This window comes from Abramis brama (assembly GCF_963993115.1).
Source record: "Abramis brama genome assembly, chromosome: 12".
Lineage (NCBI taxonomy): Eukaryota > Metazoa > Chordata > Actinopteri > Cypriniformes > Leuciscidae > Abramis > Abramis brama.
The window spans coordinates 5,803,813-5,827,197 of record NC_139974.1 but is presented as its reverse complement, the minus strand read 5'-3'; the positions used below and the strand labels follow the sequence as shown (position 1 = coordinate 5,827,197).

Genomic DNA, 23,385 nt, shown 5'->3' with positions numbered 1-23,385 from the left:
ATTAGCAAGATAAGCCACGATTAGCAAGATAAGGCACTTTCACGTGCGTTTCACATGACAAACTAATATACATAAAGATTGCGAAACACCCGTGACTTACAGGTTTAATTTTAGAGATAATCTCAGCAGGATAAACATCCAGTATTACAAATATAAAGTCAGAAAATAAACTCACTTCGTCGATAACTTTTGTCCTGCACTCAGGAAAAAATACGTCATATTCTGACAGCTGTGTATGCGTAACGGAGAACGTGTCACATGCCAAAACCGCATCCAATAAAATTGCGTACTACATACTTTCCATATGTATTAAGTATTCTACATAATACACCCTTAAAAGATATAGAATACAGCAGTAGATAATACTTAGACAGGTGCAGGTGCATTTTGAAATGTTTTAACTAATCATCTTGTAAGGAATGGCATTTCAGTTGTAGTTTCTGAGTGTGAATTATCATATACATTAAAAGACGGCAATATACAAGCACTGTAAAATGTTTGGCCACAAACTCAATTGAAGGAGAAAACAAACTGGCTTCTCTCCTGCATGATTTCACATGAGTCTCTTCAGACCTTACTGTACATGAGTTATGAGTTTCCAGAACTTCTGATTGAGACCGTCTCTGACCTCCTAATTGAACACCTTTCCACAAATTGAACATAGAAATAAAAAGTATAAATAAGTTCGCGTTTTAATTTCACTTTCGAGTTTGTGATCGTTATACTCCGTATTTATATAAATGTCAAAAAATCTAAAAGACCAAAGAAAATTCAAGTTCTCTTGGGGGCTTTTAAAACCGAGGGGGTTTTAGCATGCTGTGCTTTACTGTGTTAAGGTGCAGTTTGCACAGGACGGGTTCTTGTTCTCCATCTGAGCTTTTTTTTTTTTTTTAATGACTTTTAATTTCCTTTTTTTAAGTGTAAAACATTGGTTACCGCACCTTTAAACACCCTTGGGATAATATTGATGGGGTTTTTTTTCACTTTGAGTTCTCCTCTTTCTGATTCTTAATGTTTTGTTTGTTTTTCTAGCCTGCGGTCGACTTCTTCTCCAACGAAGTGATGATTCACCCCGTCACCAACAGGCCTCAGGACAAGCGAAGCTTTATTCCATCGCTTATCGAGAAAGAGAAGGTAAGATTGGCTGTCCCCATCACACCTTACGTTTTACGTTTATGATGAAAGCGTATATTTACTGTGAAAAGGAAACGGCATGAGAATAGTCATGTTTCGTCTGCTAACTGCTCCCAGCTGTGCCGCGTTACCAATAATGATTCCCACATAGTTTTTAAAGTGGAAAGAGGTCTGAAACGCCGGCATAATGGGGATCTGAAATTGGAAATCAAACCTGCAAACGTTTCGGTAAAAATAAGATTCCCTCTTTAGATATTCCGGCTGATTCCGGTCACTATATGTAATGCGTTTCCTGCAGTAAACCAGTAAAAACTGGCGACGTGTGCAACGAGTGTTTTGAGTAATGATCGTACACATGTGCTCTCAATCACGACAATGATGTGTTACTGTGCGTGTGTTTTTCTCTCTACTGTACCGTCACTGCATCCATCTCTCTCTCTCTCTCTCTCTCTATTAGGTCAGTAAGTTGGTCCATGCCATAAAGATGGGTTGGATCAAGCCACGCCGACCCAAGGAAACCACCCCGCAGTACTACGACCTGTGGGCCAAGGAGGACCCCAACAGCATCCTGGGACGCCACAAAATGCACGTCCCAGCGCCCAAGATGAAACTTCCTGGGCACGAGGAGTCATACAATCCTCCTCCAGAATACCTTATGTCGGAGGAAGAGGTGCGCTCACCTAAATATGGCACATCTGTTGTTCACGGCGCTTTTTCATACAGCAACTACTTAAAAAACGGACCATAAAAGTCGTCCGATGACATCAAACCTGGTGCAACATTTTCAGATAATAACTGAGCATTTTTCTTTTCAATTGCATTAATAATATAATATTTTATATTTTATAGTATTATATTATATTATATTATATTATATTATTTTACTTGCATTACATGTAGGATTTCATTTAAATATGGTCAATTTAGAACCAAAATTTACCGTACAATATTTAATTCAAATATATTTATAGATGAAAATATATATATTTTTAAACAAAACAAATAAAAATACGATTATTAATATTTATATTGAATAAATTAATATTTATATTTTCCAATTAAAATATTTTTTAAATTTAAATGTATTAATCTATTAAAATATTAAATTTGTTTACTTTAAGTTTTTACCCATCTGTTTAATGCTGTTTTAAGTTTAATTTAACACTTAAGAAAGCAATATTTAATTAAAATATATTATAGATAAAAATATATTTAAAAATTTATAATTTTATAAATACAATTAATATTAATGTATTTCATTATTACCTATTAATATTATTACATTTATGCAGCCTTGTCTTTCTAATTTAATGCCCAAGAAAAAATATTTAATTAAAATATATTTATAGAAAAAAATATATATGTTTAAAAACTACATCAAATTTATATGTATAATTTTATAATTATCATTAATATTAATTAATTAATTAATTAATTAATTAAAATATTAAATTTACAGTGTCTTTCACTCTTGCACTCCATCTATTTTATGTGCATAAACTCGCTTTCCGAAGTAATTTAACTGAGACTGCCGTTCGGAGACTTTATTCAAAATGGAAATGCATTCATTCATAATGCATATAAAAATATAAATGTAAATTATGCACTAGGGGAAAAATGTCTCTTATTAAACATATATCAGTCTTTTGCAGACCGCACACAGGCTTGGCACAACATGAGTGCGAGTAAATAGACCAATTGAACTCTTCCTTTAAAATGTCTCTGGCTAAATGCCAAGATCATTTCACACCTGTGGCTCCAACTCCATCTCCATTAGGCCTGTACAATTTGCCTATAAGTCATTTGCGTATGTTTTACATGCTATATTTAACTCCAGGGAACACGTGCATCCCCTCTGCTAGTTAATCTTTATATATAACCAAATTTTGACCCCAATTTTGACTGCACCTGTTCTTTAGTCCGGCTTTTGTCAGAGTTGCCCTAACGTTTGTTCTGTGTTGTGTGTGTGTGTGTGTGTGGTGTTCAGAGACTGGCATGGGAGCAGCAGGACCCCGAGGACAGGAAGTTGAGTTTCCTGCCGCAGAAGTTCGCCTGCTTACGGGCCGTTCCCGCGTACTCGCGCTTCATCCACGAGCGCTTCGAGCGCTGCCTCGACCTGTACCTGTGTCCCCGTCAGCGTAAGATGAGGGTGAGACGCCTCTACACCCTGTCCCGTACAAATACACTCCACAGTCCAGATTTAAAAATCAACTGGGCCGTTTCTGTACCATCGATGTCACCAAACGGAGTTATGAATGATGAAATCACCAACAACAAAAACATTTTATTCAGTCAAAATTCATCTTCCTCAGAGATTTACATGTTTGAATTGAGTTGTTGATGTGGAAAAAAAATTCAAGAAAAATTATGAGTTTTTTATAAATCAAAAAATATATTAATTACATGCCTTACTGTTAAAAAGTTTGGTATCAGTATTTATTTATTTTTAAAGAAATGAGTACTTTTATTCAGCTTGCCATCACAGGAATAAATTACATTTATATTCACATAGAAAAGTTAATTTAAATAGTAATAATATCTCACAATATTACAGCTTTTACTGTGTTTTCAATCAAATAAATGCACTTTCAAAAACAAAAATATCTTATGGACCCCAAACATTTAATCAGCGGTGTAAATTTTATATATTTATATATCTATATATGAAGACTTCAGAAGCAAAAGCCTCTAAGTGCCATCTGAAATTTTCTTCTAAAATGAACATTTTTATCGAGCTCATATATTTAGGTTCAGTAATTTCACTTTAATGACAATTAATAGGTCATTTTCATTGCCATTTAAAGTGAATAACTGAACTCCAATTTCATAATTTGTTACAAAGTTGTTTTTTTTGTGATCAGAAATGCACTTCTTTACACATTATCGTCTGCTAAATGCATAAATGTAAATTAATTACACTTTAAAGTTTACTTTTTCATAACTTAATTAAAAAGTAATACATTTCTTCCTTTCCAAAATGAGTTTTTTTTTTTTTTTTTGCATAAAGAAGTTTTAAAAATGTTGACCTATAAATTATAACAGCTTAACATTTCACAATCCAATTACATTGACGTGATAAAACTGAGCTCTTCCCTTCATTATTTCTTGAATTTGAAGCGTTAAATGTATTGGTACTTTAACGACAATATTGACCAGTTTTTGATTTCTTTTTTTCTTTGTCCAGGTGAATGTGAACCCAGAAGACCTGATTCCCAAACTTCCCAAACCCAAAGACCTGCAGCCCTTCCCAACCACACAGTCTCTGGTACGTCAGTGTTGAGCTGGCCTGGGATCAGTTTTTACAGCCTGATTGTGATGATGACAGCCCAAGGCTTGTAGATCAGAAACTTGTGATATTTCTGGACTAGACTTTATAATGGCAGGACAGTGAGCTTTGATTTTATTTAAACAGGAAACCGTATTACTTACTGGACCGCGTGGGTGAAAAAGATCAGAAGACGAATATTTTTGTTGTTGAAACCTTAGCGTTTTCAGACAGCCGTGGCTGTAAAACTGCAGACATGAAACAGGGTTTGTCATTCTTTTGGACTGGATTAGAGAAGAACAAAAAAAGGTCATAAATCACCCAAATATGTTTGCTGGTAATGGGACTAATGTGAAATAATAGAGTCCTGAACGTGTCCTGGAATGATCTTGCTCTGTCTGCTTTTCTTCTCTGACGTGTGTGTTTGTGTCTGACAGGTGTACCGCGGACACACTAGTCTGGTCCGAAGCATCAGCGTTTCTCCCAGCGGACAGTGGCTTGTATCCGGTGAGTCTTGTCTCACCCTGATGTTATGCAGATATTGCAGCTGAAACTGTGATTATCGAAAGACGTTGTTGCAGCCGTTGCTCAGTGGTTTCTGCATGTACTCTGACACATTGCTCCATGGTGCGTGAATGGTCTATGCAGGTTTGCAGTTTGGCTTGCAACGTTCAGTCTCATCTCCATCTCTTCTCCCATCTATCTTCCTGTCCTATATATATACACGGATGGATGGATGGATGGATGGATGGATGGATGGATAAATAGATAGATATACACAGATGTATTTAATACAGACATTTTCTATGAATAATTTAAATGAAACTTATATATAATTCTATTCTATAATTACAATTTAGTATGAAATTTATATTATTATTATTATTATTAAATTACTGTATATGTGTGCATTTATCGTAATTTAACAATCTGTTACTATTGATATAAATATGTTATGCAATGCACATATATATATATATATATATATATATATATATATATATATATATATATATATATATATATGAATATATATATATATATATATATATATATATATATATATATATATATATATATATATATATATATATATATATATATATATATATGAATATTTTATGTAATTTATTTATATATATATATATATATATATATATATATATATATATATATAAATGAATATTTTATATATATATATATATAGTTTTCTCTAAAAAAGATTATATTATATATGTTATATTATGTTTTTAAGCAATATGGCACTCAAGGCCAGGCTAGATTGTGAATATAAGTATGTTTTCGTGTGTGTGTGATTGTAAAATCATTTAGGATAGATTCAGGAATATTTTTGTCATGGTAAATGCGTCCCCTGCTCTGTATCTGAGGTGTGATTGGACCATTTGAGGTGAAGTCTGTCTGAGCGCTCTTACCTCAGCGGTAGCTAACAAGCTGCTGAAACCATTCCTCACTCACCCGCCATGATGTCAGAGCTCTGGCGCAGGGAGGCGAGCGACCCGTTCGGAGATGAGAGAGACTCGGACGGGCCTGCGGTCCCGGGCAGAGCCAGGATGAGTACAGACGCGCCTCAAATGTCCACATTCACTGGCGCTCCGCGACGCGGATAAATCAATCACCATCCACACGTGACGGCTCTCTTTTTCCCCCCTCTAGATGGATTTCAGTTGTGCTTTTATGGCTTTTGGCAGCCCTGTTTATTGTTAGCTGCTTCATGATTTGTTGTTGTGTCCGTTTTGAGTTATTTGTCATTTTGAATGCTGGACAACACTTTCTAAATCTCGATTTTCCCCCAGTATAAGGAGAAAATGCGAATGTGATTCCAGTTCTGTGAGAATAATTTGTGTCGTTATAAAAATATTTCATTCATAATGGAGGAAAGGCCTCTCTCTCGAGTGCAGTCTGTTGATCATTATCCGTATTTTAGGTTTGAGGTCCTTTAGATACATAAATGCACGCTATAATCCCGAGTATTCCCTCAGTAGGGACGCCATCTGACTGCTATTAACTCAAGGGGGATATAAATTACTCGAACGAAGCGAGCAGAAAGCATCATTTTAATAACACAAGCAGTCAATTTCACTCAGGGTGACCAATGGCAGCGGTGTGGCCAAATCCACAGAAACCAAATGATATTCGTACAGTATGAAAATGTGGTTGAATTTGCCCATCTGATTTGAATGAGGTGATCCAGGTAACAATACTGGCCTTTCAGACGCGGAATGGCAATGGGTTCCCAGAATGCATTGCAGCTGGTGTTCAAATAAGGCAGATAAGCAGGGGAAAGAGTGTAGATGGGGGCTGGTTGCAGTTTAGTGGCAATATCTGCTCAGCCGTCCATAACAAAGAACTTCATAAAGCGCATATGCAAAACCACTACAGTGAGGGGTTGCTCTTTTGTCTAGCTATAAAATATATTAAAGCAGTAATAAAATGCCCTTTCCCACAATAAAAAATGGCAGTTGACAACCTCCCAAGCATCGCAACCCTTCTCGCCCTGGGCCGGCCCAACTTTCCTTTGGTTTGTTTGGTGTGTGTGTGTGTGTGTGTGAGTGTGTGTGTTTAATAGAGATAATTTCTTCCATATCAATGGGTTGGGCGCTGATGACAAAGCACTAGTGAGTCTTTTGTCCCTGGTCTTTGTTCGCTCTCTGCATTGGGGTTTTCCAATTTTGCATTTGCTGATTTGGGTTTTGCAAGTCGGAAAGTCTTATTGTGAAAAGATTGTACAGCCAGTGGTTGTAAAAACAGGACTAATTTGTTGCAAATGCCAGCAAATTTCAGGAAGCGCCAGCAATTTTCTCTACAGATTTGTTTTTGTTCTTGTCAGTGGTGTTTACTAGGTCAAGCATCACAAATTCTAGTAGTGGAAGTTGGTTCTTTAGGGTTAGTGATTTGATCAAATGTATTACCATACACTAACATTCAGTTTTTTTTAGTCATCTTCTGCTCACAAAAGTTGCATTTATTTGATCAAAAATACAATAAAAATATCAATATTGTGACATATTATTACCCTGGTAATCCAGAGTTCTCGCGAGAGCACAAGTTGAATTTGTTCAGCGAGTTACTCTGGTGTCTAGTAATGATGCTCATTAAATATGCCCCTCGATCCGAGCTGCACCAATCACATCGGGTTATCTGATATAGGCGGGCCAGAGGCGAGCTAAACAGATGACGACAGCGCTGCGACGTTGAAGTCATTAGTAAACATTGCAAGATGGCTATGGACCAGTTGTTTGAAACGGCTTTGGCCGCTACAATAAACGATTTAGACCTCGCTTTTCATCTAAAAGAGGAACAGAAGACGGTGCTCGAATTGTTCCTTTGCAAGAAGGGCGTTTTTGCTGTTTTGCCGACCGGATACGGCAAGAGTCCGCTGGTAGCTAAGCGTATGGGGCTTGTTGTGATTGGTTGTAGTGTTATCCAATTGCGTGCAGTGAGATTTTCAAATGCATGTTTGGTGCCGCCCCTCGAGCTGGACGATTTTCATTAGTCGATGCCAGACCATTAATCTTTCAGATTCAGGTCTGGATTTCCAGGCTAACACATTATTACAATAAAAAAAAAAATCCTGTGATCAAACCTGAATTTTCAGCATCATTACTCCAGTCTTCAGTGTCACATGATCCTTCAGAAATCATTCTGATATGATGATTTGATGCTCAAGAAACATTTCTGATTATTATCAATGTTGAAAACATTGCAGGTTTTTTTTGCAGAATTCTTTGATGAATTGAAAGTTCAAAAGAACAGCATTTATTTGAAATATAATTAATTTGTAACAATATAAAAGTCTTGAATTTAATATTTCCTTGTGGAATAAAAGTATCTTACTGACCTCTGACGACTTTTGCATGGAAATCGAAGTATTAAACTTGCTTACAGCTTTGGCATGTAACTCGTACTGTACCTTACTAAGTGTTCAGACGTACAATTTTCACCCGAACGACGATTTAACAAGCGGAAATTCCCACATTGGTGAGACCAAATTTAGAAGATGTGAAGATTTCTGTCATTTTTTTTCTAAAGACTTCAGAAATGCATCAATGATGAGAATCTTGCAAGAATTTTGTTTACAGTCTTGCAAACCAAAAACGCTGCAATTACAGCACGTGAAACCTACAGTTACAGTTTTTGCGCTATAGTCAGACTGCAGTGTACGGCATGAGAGAATGTGGTGAGGACGGCCTGAGGTTACACGACTGTGTGCATATTTACGTTTACGGAGCTCAGATCAAGGCCCGAGAGAGCCTCAAATGGGCATTCCTCACTAATGATGTGGCAAAACCAAGACGAGCGGTGACATTATAAACTGAAGCTTGACTGTCACTCAGGACACCATGAACTCGCTGTGATCCGCATGTTCTGCTTTAATCGATGCGGACCTCCTTTTCTGGAAACTCTTTTATTTGGGATATGAGTGTTTTGAACTGAATGATTTAATTAATGAAGCAAGAAAAACACTAGAGGTCATCAGAGGTTGTACATGGCAGTGATTTTACCATGTTTAAGGGGTCTCAAATGTTTAGAAGTTGTTAGTGTGAGAGTGTGTGCTTAATGAATACACTACATTTTTTTATTTAAAACCATTGTAAAATCAAAACTACTTGAGACTAGATGGTATATATTATATACTGTTGAAAAATTGTGGGGAAAGTCTCTAATTCTCACCATTTAAAAAAAAATATATATATATTTTTTCTATTTAAATATAATTTCAAATGTAACTTATTCATGTGATCAAACCTGAATTTTCAGCATCATTACTCCAGTCTTCAGTGTCACATGATCCTTCAGAAATCATTTTAATATGATGATTTGCTGCTCAAGAAATATTTGGTATTACTATCAATAGCTATGTTTTATCAGTTTATTTAATTCTATAGCTATTTGTATGCACATTTTGGGATATCGCATTAAAAAAAAACACTGGATGGAAATCAATGCCATGATGCACATAAATTCTATACCCCTAAAAAACGTATTCACTCAATTGAGCTGAAGACATTTTTGTATCAGATAAAAAGACTGAACTACAATGAAAACACATTTACAGAATAAAGCCCTCAATGTGCAACAAAAAAACTCATGTACTCAAAGTAGATGTGATTGGATAACTGGACTAACCAGTGGACCAATCACATCGCACAGCATCTCAAATGTTGGTTTGATGATTCTGAAATGCCTGAGCCAAAGTCTGTCATCAGAATGATTGTGTGTAATGACCTCCCAGAAGCGTCTCACGTGAATTGTGTTCCCGAACGCATGAGAATATGACAGCGTTCATTGCGTTTCGTCTGCATGCTCTGAGACGCAAGTCATTTATGATGGAGGGAAAAAGAGACACTGTTTCTTCCCCGATCGCAGCAATTTCCATTTTTATTACAGATATTTTGCGCCAATTTCCCAGGAAGTTACAATTTTGTTATCTTGAACACATGAGATGGAAACGCTGCTTTATTCGCAAATTATAAATGTCTTTAATGTCACTTTTGAATGTCACCTTGCTGAATATAAGTAAAAAAAATTAAGAAAACAAATCTTACACCTCTCTGTAATGAACACCCAGCTCTAAGTGAGATGTAACTGTGAGAAAAAAAACAGATTGATGAAGAAATGTGGGGATTGAATGTCAGCATGAACATTGGGTGCATTTCATAAAGCTGGAGTTTAAAATAAAAATGAATCTCTTGGGCTCTGTCCAGAAACACAACTACAAATTAACGGAGCGGCTAAAAGAGATCAGAGTGGTTGGCGGGAGCCTTGCTCAGCCACAGGAACATCCATACGCTCCCAAAAACACGCTACACAACACACACGACGCTGTGTGAGAAACCCTAGTCATACCGGGGTGTTTCCGGATACAAACTATGGGAAGTGGATTCTTTTAAAGATCAAAAAGTGTTCACGACATGACCATTAAAGTTTGTCGTTTTTCAGCCATTTATAGGCACAAAATAGCCGTACAATGAAATCAAAATTGTACTGTTTTGCCTAAATTCGTGTTCTGGTTCTTTTACGATTTGAATCAGTTGTGAACAGTTTTGGCAAGCTTTCATTCAGGTCGGGCTCCATTCCCACTTTTGATGAGCAAATACTGATAAATTCAAGCCCTGTCCTATAATAGACTTATTTTTTCCTTCTTGAATATTCTGTTACACTCCGAAATGCCACATTATTGAAGTAAAATGGGTTGCAAATGCTGTTTCTTGTTGACTTTAACGTCTCATTTCTGTCATCCTTTGGGACACATTACAGTCTCAAAGCGCCATTACTGTCCTATAAAATGGACTTTTAACATTCATGCTGCTTTTCCCCTCCATAAAGGCAAATATTACCCTCATTTCCATCTTATTTATGGTCAGAGTCCATACTTGAGCGTCTACAGGAAAGTCTCGGTGTCCCCTGCATCACACACACACATCGGCGTGTGTGTGCTCCAGACAGGCCTCTCTGACCGCCAGCGGGTGTCCGCCACAGAGCCCGTCCCTCCTGCTATATCTGTCGCCATACAGCTCAATACTTAAAAAGTGATTATGGCTTTTGGAGTTATTACACTCCACCCTCCGGGCCTGGCCCGTTTCCCCCGTGTTGTTTTTCCTGCGTTTATGAAGCATGCAGGTATAAAAGTTAAAATGAGATTTTACGGCAGATTTCGATGTGTGGCTGATACGAGGATGGGGTTTCCCATCTGCAAAATGAAACAGAGCCGTTTGCCTTTAGATAAGATGATTTTTAAGTGAATTTAAAGATAAATAATGCATCAAGTGTTCATAAATTGCATTATGCCATCCATAAAATAAATATATTTTATTTAGTGTTATAATTGTATGCCTTCATTACTTTGAGGATGGTAACGTTTTTCAGTTTATAAAACGACATGGTGCTTCTTGGAAAAGCAATTTAACATTGATTAAATTAAATTGAACTTTTCAATTACAAGTTGTTTATTTGCTGGATTTTTAAATTTGTTTTGAAAATGGGGTAGTGCTTTATTTTACAGCCCTGTTCCCCATGTACATACTTCATACTTATAGTAATTACAAAAACTGGGTAATAACTAGGTACTACCCCTAAACCTAACCTTAACCCTTGTAGTTACCTTATATTACCAGTAATGTCTTGGTAAGTACACTGTTAGTACATGCAAGTGCACGTACTGTAAAATAAAGTGCAACTGAAAAGGGCATGTTAACACATACAATCAGCTATTCATTATTAGTCATTTTACTCACACTGTTTGTATACAATGGACATAAATGGCTCTTTTTTTGAATAATGACCGTCTTAACAGCAGTAGCGCACATATATTTTAAAAACCTGACTTTTTTGTCTCTGTCACCTACAGTAATCTTGTATTATTACTGTTCACTCATGCCAAAGCGCTGCTGTATTTGTCTTAGTGGTTGCGTTAGAGCGAGGATGAGTTATCCTCCATGTGTGCCGATGAGAGCAAAGTGCCATCGAGCTGACAGAACGCTTTTGTTGTGCTTGAGACCACTGGGTCTTAGAGCTGTCAGCGTCCCGAACGTCTGTGTCCACACATTCACACTTAAGGCATTTCACTCCGAAACATTCTAGAATGCTGAATAGATCAGTAGATAGTAAACAAATTTGTGTATGTATGAATCAGCATGTTTGTTTGCCCCCTTGACCTCAGGCTCTGATGACTGTACGGTGCGTTTCTGGGAGGTCAGTACGGCGCGCTGCCTGAAGACTCTGGATGTGGGCGGAGCCGTGAAGGGCGTGGCCTGGAATCCCAATCCCGCCGTCTGTCTGGTCGCTGTCAGCTAGTAAGACACGCCTCCTCTTTCTCTGCATCTGAAAGTTGTTCATCTGTATTTGTAACCTTCATTATGTGCTGTTTATTATTTTACAGCAGAAGTTATGCAGCATTAGTTTGGATGGGTTTAGAGCTGCAGTTAATTTGGTCAGCATCAGGAAAGGCCAATTATGAGAAGTGTTCATTTCAGAATTTGAGTAACACATTTACAAAAACTGAATGTTCCTAGGGAGGAACATTATTAGTATATAAATTAGTATTTGTTATTATTTAGCCAGTGATTCATATTAATCATTCGTTGGTTGGTTAATAGGAAGGCAAGTTAGATAAATAGTGTTAGATACAATGCATAGATAAACATTATTATTTTGACTGGTTGATTAGTTAGTTTAATAGAATTAGATAAATAGCTAGGTAGGTTAGATAAATGGTTTGGTCTGTCATATGGATGGATGGATGGATGGACAGACAGATAGATGGATAGATTAGAAATAAAAGATAGACTGATTGATTTAGATGGAGGAGTAGATGGATAGATGGATAGATGGATAGATAGATAGATAGATAGATAGATAGATAGATAGATAGATAGATAGATAGATAGATAGATAGATAGATAGATAGATAGATAGATAGATAGGTTAGTTAGATACATGGACATATGGATAGATGAGAGACGGATCAGATTTAACTTGATGTGTGTGTGCAGTGATGACACGATCCTCCTCCTGAACCCTGGCCTGGGCGACCGGCTGCTGTGCACCGCCACGGATCAGCTGATCTCTTCCTATGAGGAGCCAGAGGAAGCCAAGGACCAGCCTGTGCAGTGGGCCGTCTCAGAGGGCGAAGGTCACGAGCAGGGTCACCGCCTCGTCCTCAAACACCCCAAGGTAATCAAAACGCACACAGAGAGACCTTATGGTAAAGCGTTACCATTCATTCTTATATTCATAGGAATGACATCATCACGATAACCATTAGCCAGGCAAATTTCTCCTCTGTTCAGTTCAGTATTTTCCAGTTAACAATAGAAATGAAAATGTCTTTCTTTCGTGTATCCCCTGTGAGAGCGTCCGTCCGTCCCTCACGTGAGCGGCAGCCAGAGGCTTTTAACTATTGGCAGAAGCCACAAGCCTGTGGTCGTCTTTTTCCTGAAATGGAAAGAAATTTAAGACGCCTCTAGTGTCCAATTAAAACTACTGGAAAAAGCAAAGCAGCGACACGCGTTGGCAGACTGGCAGAGGCCGAGCCGGTGTTAATAACGGCAGTAAATTTAGTCCCAGCGTGTCTTTGAGGTTATAATTGGATTAATCGTCTGCGGATTTACCACAGAATGACTTTGACCTCTGCCGATTTCTCTCTCGTCTCTCTGTGAAGGCCGTGAGGCAGGTGACGTGGCACGGGAAAGGCGACTACCTGGCGTGTGTCATGCCCGACAACAGCAGCAACCTGCAGGTGGTCATCCACCAGGTGAGCAAAAGGCGGACGCAGAACCCCTTCCGCAAGAGCAAGGGTCTGGTGCAGTGCGTGTCCTTCCACCCCGTCAGGCCCTACTTCTTCGTGGCCACGCAGCGATACGTGCGAGTCTACAACCTCATCAAGCAGGAGCTCACCAAGAAGCTGATGGCCAACTGCAAATGGATCTCAAGCATGTCCGTCCACCCGGCAGGTGCGTAACAAGACGTTTCTGAGAGGGTTAATTCACATTCACCGTCATTTACTCGCCCTCATTTCATTCAAACACTGTATGACTTTCTTTCTTCTGTAAAACATAATAGTAGTAGTTTTGGATGATCTCAGAGCTTCTGTTTTCTGTGCGATTAAAGACAGGGGCTGTCAAATGAAAAGAGCAAGGTATGAGTGCGGTTTATATTTATCATGGCTTGGCAAAATTTTGTGAGTAAAATCCAGTCGTTTTAATGAGAGTCAGCGCAATGAACAATTTGATGCACTTCCTGTTGCAAAGAGATTTACCTATGCACATTCTTACTTTTTATATACTTACTTTTTTCAGTTTAACGTGTAAATATTTAACACAACGTGTTTTTCTGTCATCCTTTGGCTGCGCTACAGTATATGATAACGCTATCATTCGTTCAAGTGCTATTAAACCATGCAAGCCATTCAATCACGATAAGATGCAAAAAAAGAACTTGAATCTGTGCTGACGTGCTGTCAGTGAATCTCCTGAACACACAAAACTGTCAAAACGCCAGCTTTGTCGATCCTCGTAAGCTCTGTCTTAAATTAGTTAAATAAAATCTTAAATAACCATAAAGAGTTGTGAGAAAATAGGATGTGCTTCAGATCTTAGTGATAGCAGCCTAATAAAGCTGCTGCTGTGATGTCTGTCATTTAATATAAATCAAAGAACTAAAGACAGAGAAAATCACTCGCTGCTCTTGACTGAATAACATCTGTAGCTTTTTAAGGATTAATCTATATCAAATTTATAATTCATACAGTGAAGACTGTGAAGTGTTTGCTAACTTTATTCAGTTTCTGCATAGTTCCTACATGTTAGATCAGATATTGCATTTTGGACGTTATATTTGCATCTTGCTTCCATCCAGCATTTTTAGATTCAAAATTTGCATGAAAACGATGGAAACTTAATATCAAATGCACAAAATGCAAGCTTGAAGTAAGAGAGATACTCATGTGAATAAACTAAGATGGTAGCACATTTACGTATTCTTTGATGCACATCAGAATAGTCATGTTAAATGTTACAGATAGAAGCCATCAGCTACTAATCGCTTGCAAACCTGAGGTTCGTCAAGAACATGATCTTCCAGTTAATAAGAGCCACATTGACTTCTCCAGAAACTACCACTTGTATTTCCTTTTCTGTTTGTTTTTTTGTTTTTTGTTTTTTTTTGCATCAATAAGGGCAGAGGTGGACAGTAACAAAGTACATTTACTTGAGTACTGTACTTAAGTACACTTTTTGAGTATCTGTACTTTACTTGAGTATTATCTCTTCTGGAAACTTTTTACTTTAACTTCACTACATTTGAAAGACAAATATCATACTTTTTACTCCACTACATTTCTGTCAAGGTCCTTGAGTAGAAAGTAGTAACGTCAGTCAGGGGATGATTTTGGTTTGGAAATGAAAGTCGGGTTGACGTCAAAACCAAAAAACTAAGCCAAGGGCACTATTTGAGGGAACAGCCATTTGGGTGTCCGAAACCATTGTAGACGTTATTGAGTGCACTTATTCAATCTCATATTCAATCCCACTACTGGAACTGTGTTCTAGAAATAAATGTGATATTGATATGAGGGCAGGCATAGATTCAGAGGCATAAGGTACTGTAAGTATTACATTCAACAATGCAACAATAATAAAACAATGCATTGACATTTACTTTTTACTTTTGATGCTTAAGTACTTCTAAAAACAAGTACATCTGTACTTTTACTTAAGTAAGAATCGGTCTTTACAACTTTTACTTGTAACGGAGTAATATTTGACCAGTAGTATCTGTACTTTCACTCAAGTTAGGACGTTGTGTACTTTGTCCACCTCTGAATAAGGGTTGTTAGCTAAAACTAAAGCCACAAGTTAATTGAAATAAAGTGAAAATAAAATAAAATAAAATTAGAAATTTTGCCTTAGCAACTTACTGGAATAAAAGAATGTAATGCATAAAGATTTGAGAGCCACAGCAGAGGGAACGATTTTGAGTGAATGCTGATGTAAATGTCGCTCTGTTCCTGAAGACTTCAGACGACTCGGGTCATATGGTCAGTGGCGCTCTTTTGTCTTTTTGGGAGCTTTAGAGATCCAGCATAGGCTTTGAATGAATGCAGAATAGCAGCTTGGAGACTTTTAAAAATACTTTGTGTGAAGAAAGCAAGATATATGGGTCTGGAATGAGATGTCTGTGAATAAACGAGAAGAAATTCATTTCTGGATGAACGATTATGAACGTTAGCGTTTTACGGTAACCTTTCAGAATGAAAACTGGCACATTCCTCAGCCAGTTAGAGTATATTATATAAAAGTGAGTGTTTGAAGTTGACCAGAGGAAAGTTGTTCTGGCTTAATCTGAATCTAAATGTCCCCAAAGTGATGTGACATCAGTGACCACTTTCTGCAAGTCAGATGTGATTGGTTTCTTCTCTCGCCCATTTTCCACAGGTGACAACGTGATCTGCGGTAGCTACGACTGTCGTCTGGCCTGGTTCGATCTGGACTTGTCCACGAAACCGTACAAAGTTCTCCGGTGAGTCAGCACGAGCAGGTTTTTATAATTTGGGCAGTCTGGGTCAGACTCGAGGGAAATTGTTGCTAATGCTGGCGCTGTCAGATGAATGAATGTCTCCTGGGTTCTGTGTAACGTGTGCTGACGGGTCTGTCTTGTGTCTCTGTCCGCACAGGCATCACAAGAAGGCTCTGAGGAGCGTGGCCTACCACAACCGCTACCCACTGTTCGCGTCGGGCTCTGATGACGGCAGCGTGATCGTCTGTCACGGGATGGTCTACAAGTGAGTCTGATCCTCTTCCTCTCCGGCTTTTGTTTGACTTTCTTTTTTAATATTCTAATCTCTCTTCTTTCTATGGCTGTGTTTAAATAATACTACCAAACTATCCGTACTGTTGCTGCAGTAAATTGAATATATACTGGACAATTTTCTTTATGCATATTATACCTGAATATGTGAAGTATTCAAAAGAGTGCATTTCCAGGAATGCTGTATCCCACAATGCAATGCACTCGAGTTTCCATTTATCAGTGTGACAAATGAACTGAAATTAAGATCAGATGTGATTTTGTGGCTAATTGTTTTAGTGGACTGCCAAAACTTTGAAATTAGGTCATGTGACAATGAAGCATAATATTGTTTGAAAGGTTCATCGTGTAATAATGCATATTGTTTCAATTAATATATATTTTTTTAAATCATAGGCTAATAAGCTAGTATTCTGTTCTTAACATAAGCTATATGTGTACTGTAGTGCATACTGTGTATTATGTGTACTGCTAACTACTTAAAATACATAAATATCGATAATTAAATTACAATTGTATGCGGTATGGAGTGATAAATACTAAAAACGTAATGTTTGTGCACTGCTGACCTTTTGAAATATATAAATATTAATAATGAAATATACTTTACAATTTTATGCAGTATTCAATGATACATTTTAATAATTTAATGTTAGTTAAAAAAATATAAATATTAATAAATATAGTATAATGAAATGTATTTAAATTGTGCAGTATGTAATTATAAATATTAAAAACGATGTATTGTTTCAATTATATCTCGTGCTTAATTCAGTGAATTAAGCATTAACTTAATTCTGTGTGAAACAGATTCATTATATTCATGTTCAATTTACAGTGTTATGCAGATGAAATTACATGAATAAATTATTTGACTTTTTATCTAATTGTATGTATAAAATGTTTTATCTTTACACAGTCCAATCAAATAATGAGGAGAGAAAATTGTAAAATTCTTCACACTGGAATTGGAAAGGGCAATGCATTGTGGGAAACTGTATTCTGAGCTCTGTTTCTATACTGCACACTTTGGGCGTTTTCAGACCTGTAGATCATTTCGTATTTTGCATTTTCTTTATGGTTCGATATCACAAGGCAACATTTCAGAGCGTACCAGAATGTGTGTATGCAGGTCACATGTGAGTAAAACTGTCCTCTTATTGGTCAGTTTCCTCTGCGTCATCCATCAAGATGACACACACACACAACTGATCAATTATATATTTATTTATAATACTGCTGCTTTTTACATGACACATTTCCTATTATGAATTATGTTCGTTGCTTTCTGTTTGGAGTTCGAGTTCATTTTCAGTCGGGCCGAGACCACTTCGTTCGGGCGATCTCGGATTGTTTAGGTGTGGATCCGAGCGTGATTACAGTTTTCATATGTGCCTAAATGAACCGAACTGAGCTATAGAACACACCAGCTTCCGAAACAAATGCTCCAAACAAGCCAGGTGTTAAAACGCCTTTAGTGTCTCCCAGCTATTTGATGCATAGAGAAACATTAGTATACAGTACATACTGCATAAACAGAGTAGTGTGGTGATCTCTCTTAACTCTGTGTAGTTCTCTCTTGTTTCTGTTCTTCTCGGTCTGTCTGTCTATCGGGCTTGTGTCCAGTGTTTCTGCTGGGCTAGACTATCATTCCCGAAGTACAGTCAGGAACGCTCTTTGAGAGGAGCTAATGGTCCGTGTACGGTGGAGGGCAAGCCAGATCTGCATGAAAACCCTTCATCAGCTGGCCTTAATAGATCTCTTTAAACTCTAACACAGGATGTCATGTTATTTTTCCACTTCTTACTTTCCCCAGTCAAACTGTTGATGCATATACAGCAAACCATATTTCCAGAATTCACTGTTTTATGGCCTTTATGGCCCTCAGACCGGCCAACCGTTCTCACCACATTTTGGTAGAGGGAAAAAAAACTATTTCTGTTGGGATGGGACAGGATGGTTGACGAGTCTAAAAATAGACTTTTTTACTAAGGTAGTTGACTAGTCTAAAAATGACTATTTTATTAAGGTAGATCATATTCTATTCTACTTTTTATTTTAGCTTTAATATTTAAGAGTTAAAGGGTTAGTTCACCCAAAAATGAAAATTCTGTCAGTAATTACTCTCCCTCATGTTGTTCCAACCCCCGTAAGACTTTCATTCATCTTCAGAACACAAATTAAGATATTTTTGATTCTGTCTCACTCCTCCATAGGCTTCTCTGTTATTGAAACTTGCCGGCCCTGAAAAGTTAGTAAAGACAATGTTTAAAATAGTCCAAGTGACTACAGTGGCTCAACCTTAAGTTTAACAAGCGACGAGAATACTTTTTGTGCGCAAAAAAACCAAACAAATATAACGACTTTATTCAACTATTCGTTTTCTTCTGTGTGTGCCTCTGAGTGAGTTCACGTAGTGTAACAGCGCAGCGCTTCTGGGTTGTGCGTCAGAACGGAGGCTCACTATTGGCCAGCATCACACATGACCAGCGTCGGCCAATAGTGAGCCTACGTTCTGACGTACAACAAAAGTATTCTCGTCGCTTGATAAACTCATGGTTGAGCAACTATAGTCACTTGGACTATTTTAAACATTGTCTTTACTAACTTTCTGGGCCGGCAAGTTTCGATCCCAGAGAAGCCTATGGAGGAGTGAGACAGCTCTCAGATTTCATCAAAAATATCTTAATTTGTGTTCTGAAGATGAACGAAAGTCTTACGGGGTTGGAACAACATGAGGGAGAGTGATTACTGACAGAATTTTCATTTTTGGGTGAACTAACCCTTTAAGTGTGTATGTTAAAATTAAATGGCTTGATGAGCGCCGTTTTATTCATTTTGTTTTGCCGCATTTCCTTTTGAAATATGTCTCTGAAAACAAGCGTAAGGGCTAAAATTAGTGAATTTTGTTCTAATAGTCAATTTTGTGATGCAAATGATGAATGGTTGGAAATAAATTTATATAAACCTTTTTGATAAATAATTTAAACAAAGTGAGTGAATAGTGAAAAACAAATCATTTCAGTATCACAGTTTAAAATGTAGGGATTAATTAGGGCCCGAGCACCGATGGTGTGAGGACCCTCTTGGAATCGCTCTGTTTTTTAATAAATGTAATTTAATTGTTTCATACAAAATCTGTAGACAAGGCATTTCATAATTAGACATTTTAGTGTTAAAATGTAATTTAATACATTTTTTCAACAAATAAAAACAATACAATATGTACCTGGGACATTTAAAAAGTTGTAATATAATTTAATTACATAAGACGCTTAAAAAGTAGCTAAAATAATTGTTTCAAATATAAAATAGAATGTTTTTAATATGACCTTCATATAATAAAAATCTGTTAGCTTTAATAAAAATCAACCCCTGGTTAATAAAAGTTCTCATAGTTGAAGAAATGTCCATTGGCAGAAAAGAGTTCAGAAATTCAAGAACCGTTATTGGAGCCAAACATCATGAAAATGATTATTCGAACGCTTCTAATGTGTGTGTGTGTGTGTGTGTGTGTGTTTATCCTACAGTGACTTGCTGCAGAATCCTCTGATTGTTCCCGTGAAGGTTCTGAAGGGTCACACCATCACTCACGACCTCGGGGTCCTCGATGTGACCTTCCACCCGACTCAACCCTGGGTGTTTTCCTCGGGGGCCGACGGGACGGTCCGTCTCTTCACCTAGAGAACGAGACAAGAACAGCCACAACCCTCCAGTTTTCAAACCCAGAAATTACACAGCAGTTCCAACTCTCTGAGGACGCCGACATGTTGCTGGCAGGAATCATGTGCCTGATCTGATATTGAACATGTCATTATAATATGTGTTTGAGCTATGTTTTGCCTTTTTTATGTTAGAAGAAAATACATCCAGCCGCTCGCAGATTCCCACCGGACTCGAGTTCAGAGTAACTGACGCTGTAAAAAGAGAGACAGGTTTGGTTTCAAACCCAAAACCGTGATCGCTCGGAAAGGCCCGTTTCCGCATCGGCCCGTCTGTGCCCCGCAGCAAATCAAGCCCGACCGCTAATCCCTGGACAAGGAAGCTGAATTTGAAATGAAACAAATGTCCGACGTTAGGCCGTGCCAAAGGAAACAAGACATGAAACGAAGCTGCAGACGTCTGTCCTTCACTTACACCTCCTGATGCTTTTTTAAACCCCTTTACGAAGCGTTTCATCCAGATTTTTTGCTGCCGTCGCCACCCACCGCTGTTAACGTCTTGATTATTTTTTTACCTTAACCTGTTGACTTTTGAAACCTCTACCAGTTGTATTTCAGAGACCAGTTACCTTTTAATTAAACATGGTGTTTCTTGAAGAGCGTTTGGAGTTTGTTTTCTCTTTTTCGCCACAGGTCAGCGAGGGTGATTTTCAGGACTCCTGAATTATATGCAGCGAGACTCTGGGAATAGGTTTCGTTTCCTCCGCCGAGAGACCCAGACGCTGCTGATCAGACGCCAGTGTGTGTTATAGATCATATTTCGTGGAGGCCGTCCACCTGCGGGTCCTTCTCGTCAGTCTCAAGGCTGCGAGTCTCTCCGTGTGGAGGTCGCAGTCCTTTGTTAATTTGCCAGGATCTCCAGGGAATGACGTGTTTGTAGACTTTCCAGTGTAGATTAGATAATATGATCTCAGACTACAACACAAAATTGCTCCGCAAGCATGAATACTTCATTTAATATTTGATGTAGTATTGATGTTGGCATGGCTCCATTATTCTCATGTAATAATAAATCTTGTACTATGGGGCTGTTGAATGCTTGAATCTGATTTGTTGACACGTTCTAAGGTGTGCAATTATTTTCAGGGAAACGCGCGGCTAAAGTAGTTTCAGAGAGATCCTAACCGCATTACAGCTCTATATCACTTCGCCAAATGATTTGTTATTTCAGACTACAACAGCAAAAGAACCAAAACCCAGAACGGCACTGAACAAGCAAATAAATATAGTAAACATTGGATAAAAACATGTTATTTACATGTTTTTTGCCACAAAGTTACATTTTAATATGTATGGACAGCATATACTCTCTCTCTCCCTCTCAAATGCGCACACACTCTACCGGTAAGTGTGTTGAAAGGTGTTGTCAGCGCTGCTCTGACGATTCTATCAGTAAAATACTTTCACAACTTAAAAGCTACATGAATTTCTCACTAGTGAGGTAATATCCAGATCCAAAATCCTTTCTTTTTCAGAATAAAATACTATTATGAATAAAATGAATTTGTATGACTCAAAATACTGACTGAATGAGCCACATTCACAGTAGTTGCAAAATAGTTGAATTACAATGAATGCACATCGGCTGACTTTTATATTAGTGCAACCATGTTATATGCTAATAATAGCCTGTCTGATACACTACATCTACCAGTGTCGGATTGCTTTACCAACTCTCGTTTGATCTCGTTCAGCAAAATGAACAAATCTGTATGGTATATTTTAATATAGTCGCTATACACGTTCACATGCACTATCTTTGATCACATTCCAAATTAGGATCCCAGCTAACGAAATATGTTCTGAGAACGTTTTACTGGACATTTTCTGAATGTTCACTGATCATTCGAAACGTTCAGTTTTTTAAATGTTTTAAAATTGTTTCTTGATTATGTGAACTTTAAAACTGCATTCCGTAACTTTTTTTGGGTTACAATTTGAGCAAGTACATAACCAGCCAGTGTTCAAAACTCTCTGCTTGCCGTAGTGCGATTCAAAAACGGTAAGCTTGTAATAATGTTTTTAATTCCAGTGGTACTGGATTTCCGTGGGAAATTCGAGCATGTCTTTGTGTCACATCTGTACACGAAGGTGTCTCGGCTAGTAGGCTATGAGTGTGAGGAGATTTATAGCCTTTTCTCACAGCACTTGATATAATTAAACTTATCAATTTGATGGCGGATCCAGAAAGATTCAAATGACAGTCACCAACTGGAGATTCACCTGTAGTAAAATGCAAAAGACTTCGGACTTAAGAGCGTCTACAGAAAAAAAGAGACTGAAACCGGCCCATGCGAAAACGAGGATAATATCGGAAGTGCATTAAATATAGTCACGCAGTGCTGATGTTGTTAACATTAACAACTTGAGAACAAAGTATAATTTGCACGGTTTGACGTGATATGATAAGCGATCGTTAGATTTAATCGGCGCGATTTACTGCAATGCTTTTTTTTCCTTAGTTGGTCAGAACAAAAGTGGATGTTACTTATTCAGAAGACATTTTCCGGTGAAAATTCTTATGTTGGTCATACTTCCAAAAAGTAGAATCTGTGATTCTGAATGCCAGTATCAACACCTGCGCCGTGACTGACAGCCGCACATTCTCCTCAAAACATTGGATTCATCCGCGCTGTGCCATGCCGAGGCACAACCCACGCAAAGTTGATAATTCCGCGGATAACTGCAATTGCAGATTTTGAACAGAGATGGCGACACAGAGGAAAAACTACAGACTGCAGCTTTAAGGAAACTTTACATTTTATAATATTTCAAATGTTATGGGAATGGTACTTTTGAATGTTCTCTGAACATTCGGAAACAAGTAGTAACATTTATAAAATGTCCAATTAAAACATTTCAGAAAAAAACATTCCATGTACGATGTATAAATAATGTTTTTGTGCGTATGTTTTAGAACGTAATTAAAGACTAGAT

The 23,385-nt window shown here is 37.6% G+C and overlaps 1 protein-coding gene across 1 annotated transcript in view; it reads left to right on the top strand.

Annotated features, from left to right (window-relative positions):
• bop1 (BOP1 ribosomal biogenesis factor) overlaps nucleotides 1-21,045 on the top strand; it is a 78,021-nt gene extending 56,976 nt beyond the window's left edge. Inside the window, exons 6-16 of the mRNA XM_084130704.1 lie at nucleotides 1,033-1,134; nucleotides 1,592-1,804; nucleotides 3,122-3,283; nucleotides 4,319-4,399; nucleotides 4,837-4,906; nucleotides 12,081-12,213; nucleotides 12,913-13,093; nucleotides 13,581-13,872; nucleotides 16,354-16,438; nucleotides 16,593-16,700; nucleotides 20,257-21,045. Coding sequence (XP_083986830.1) covers nucleotides 1,033-1,134; nucleotides 1,592-1,804; nucleotides 3,122-3,283; nucleotides 4,319-4,399; nucleotides 4,837-4,906; nucleotides 12,081-12,213; nucleotides 12,913-13,093; nucleotides 13,581-13,872; nucleotides 16,354-16,438; nucleotides 16,593-16,700; nucleotides 20,257-20,410 — 1,581 coding nt within the window. The 3' untranslated portion in view covers nucleotides 20,411-21,045. The remainder of the gene's footprint in view (nucleotides 1-1,032; nucleotides 1,135-1,591; nucleotides 1,805-3,121; nucleotides 3,284-4,318; nucleotides 4,400-4,836; nucleotides 4,907-12,080; nucleotides 12,214-12,912; nucleotides 13,094-13,580; nucleotides 13,873-16,353; nucleotides 16,439-16,592; nucleotides 16,701-20,256) is intronic.
• Nucleotides 21,046-23,385: the final 2,340 nt, after the last annotated feature.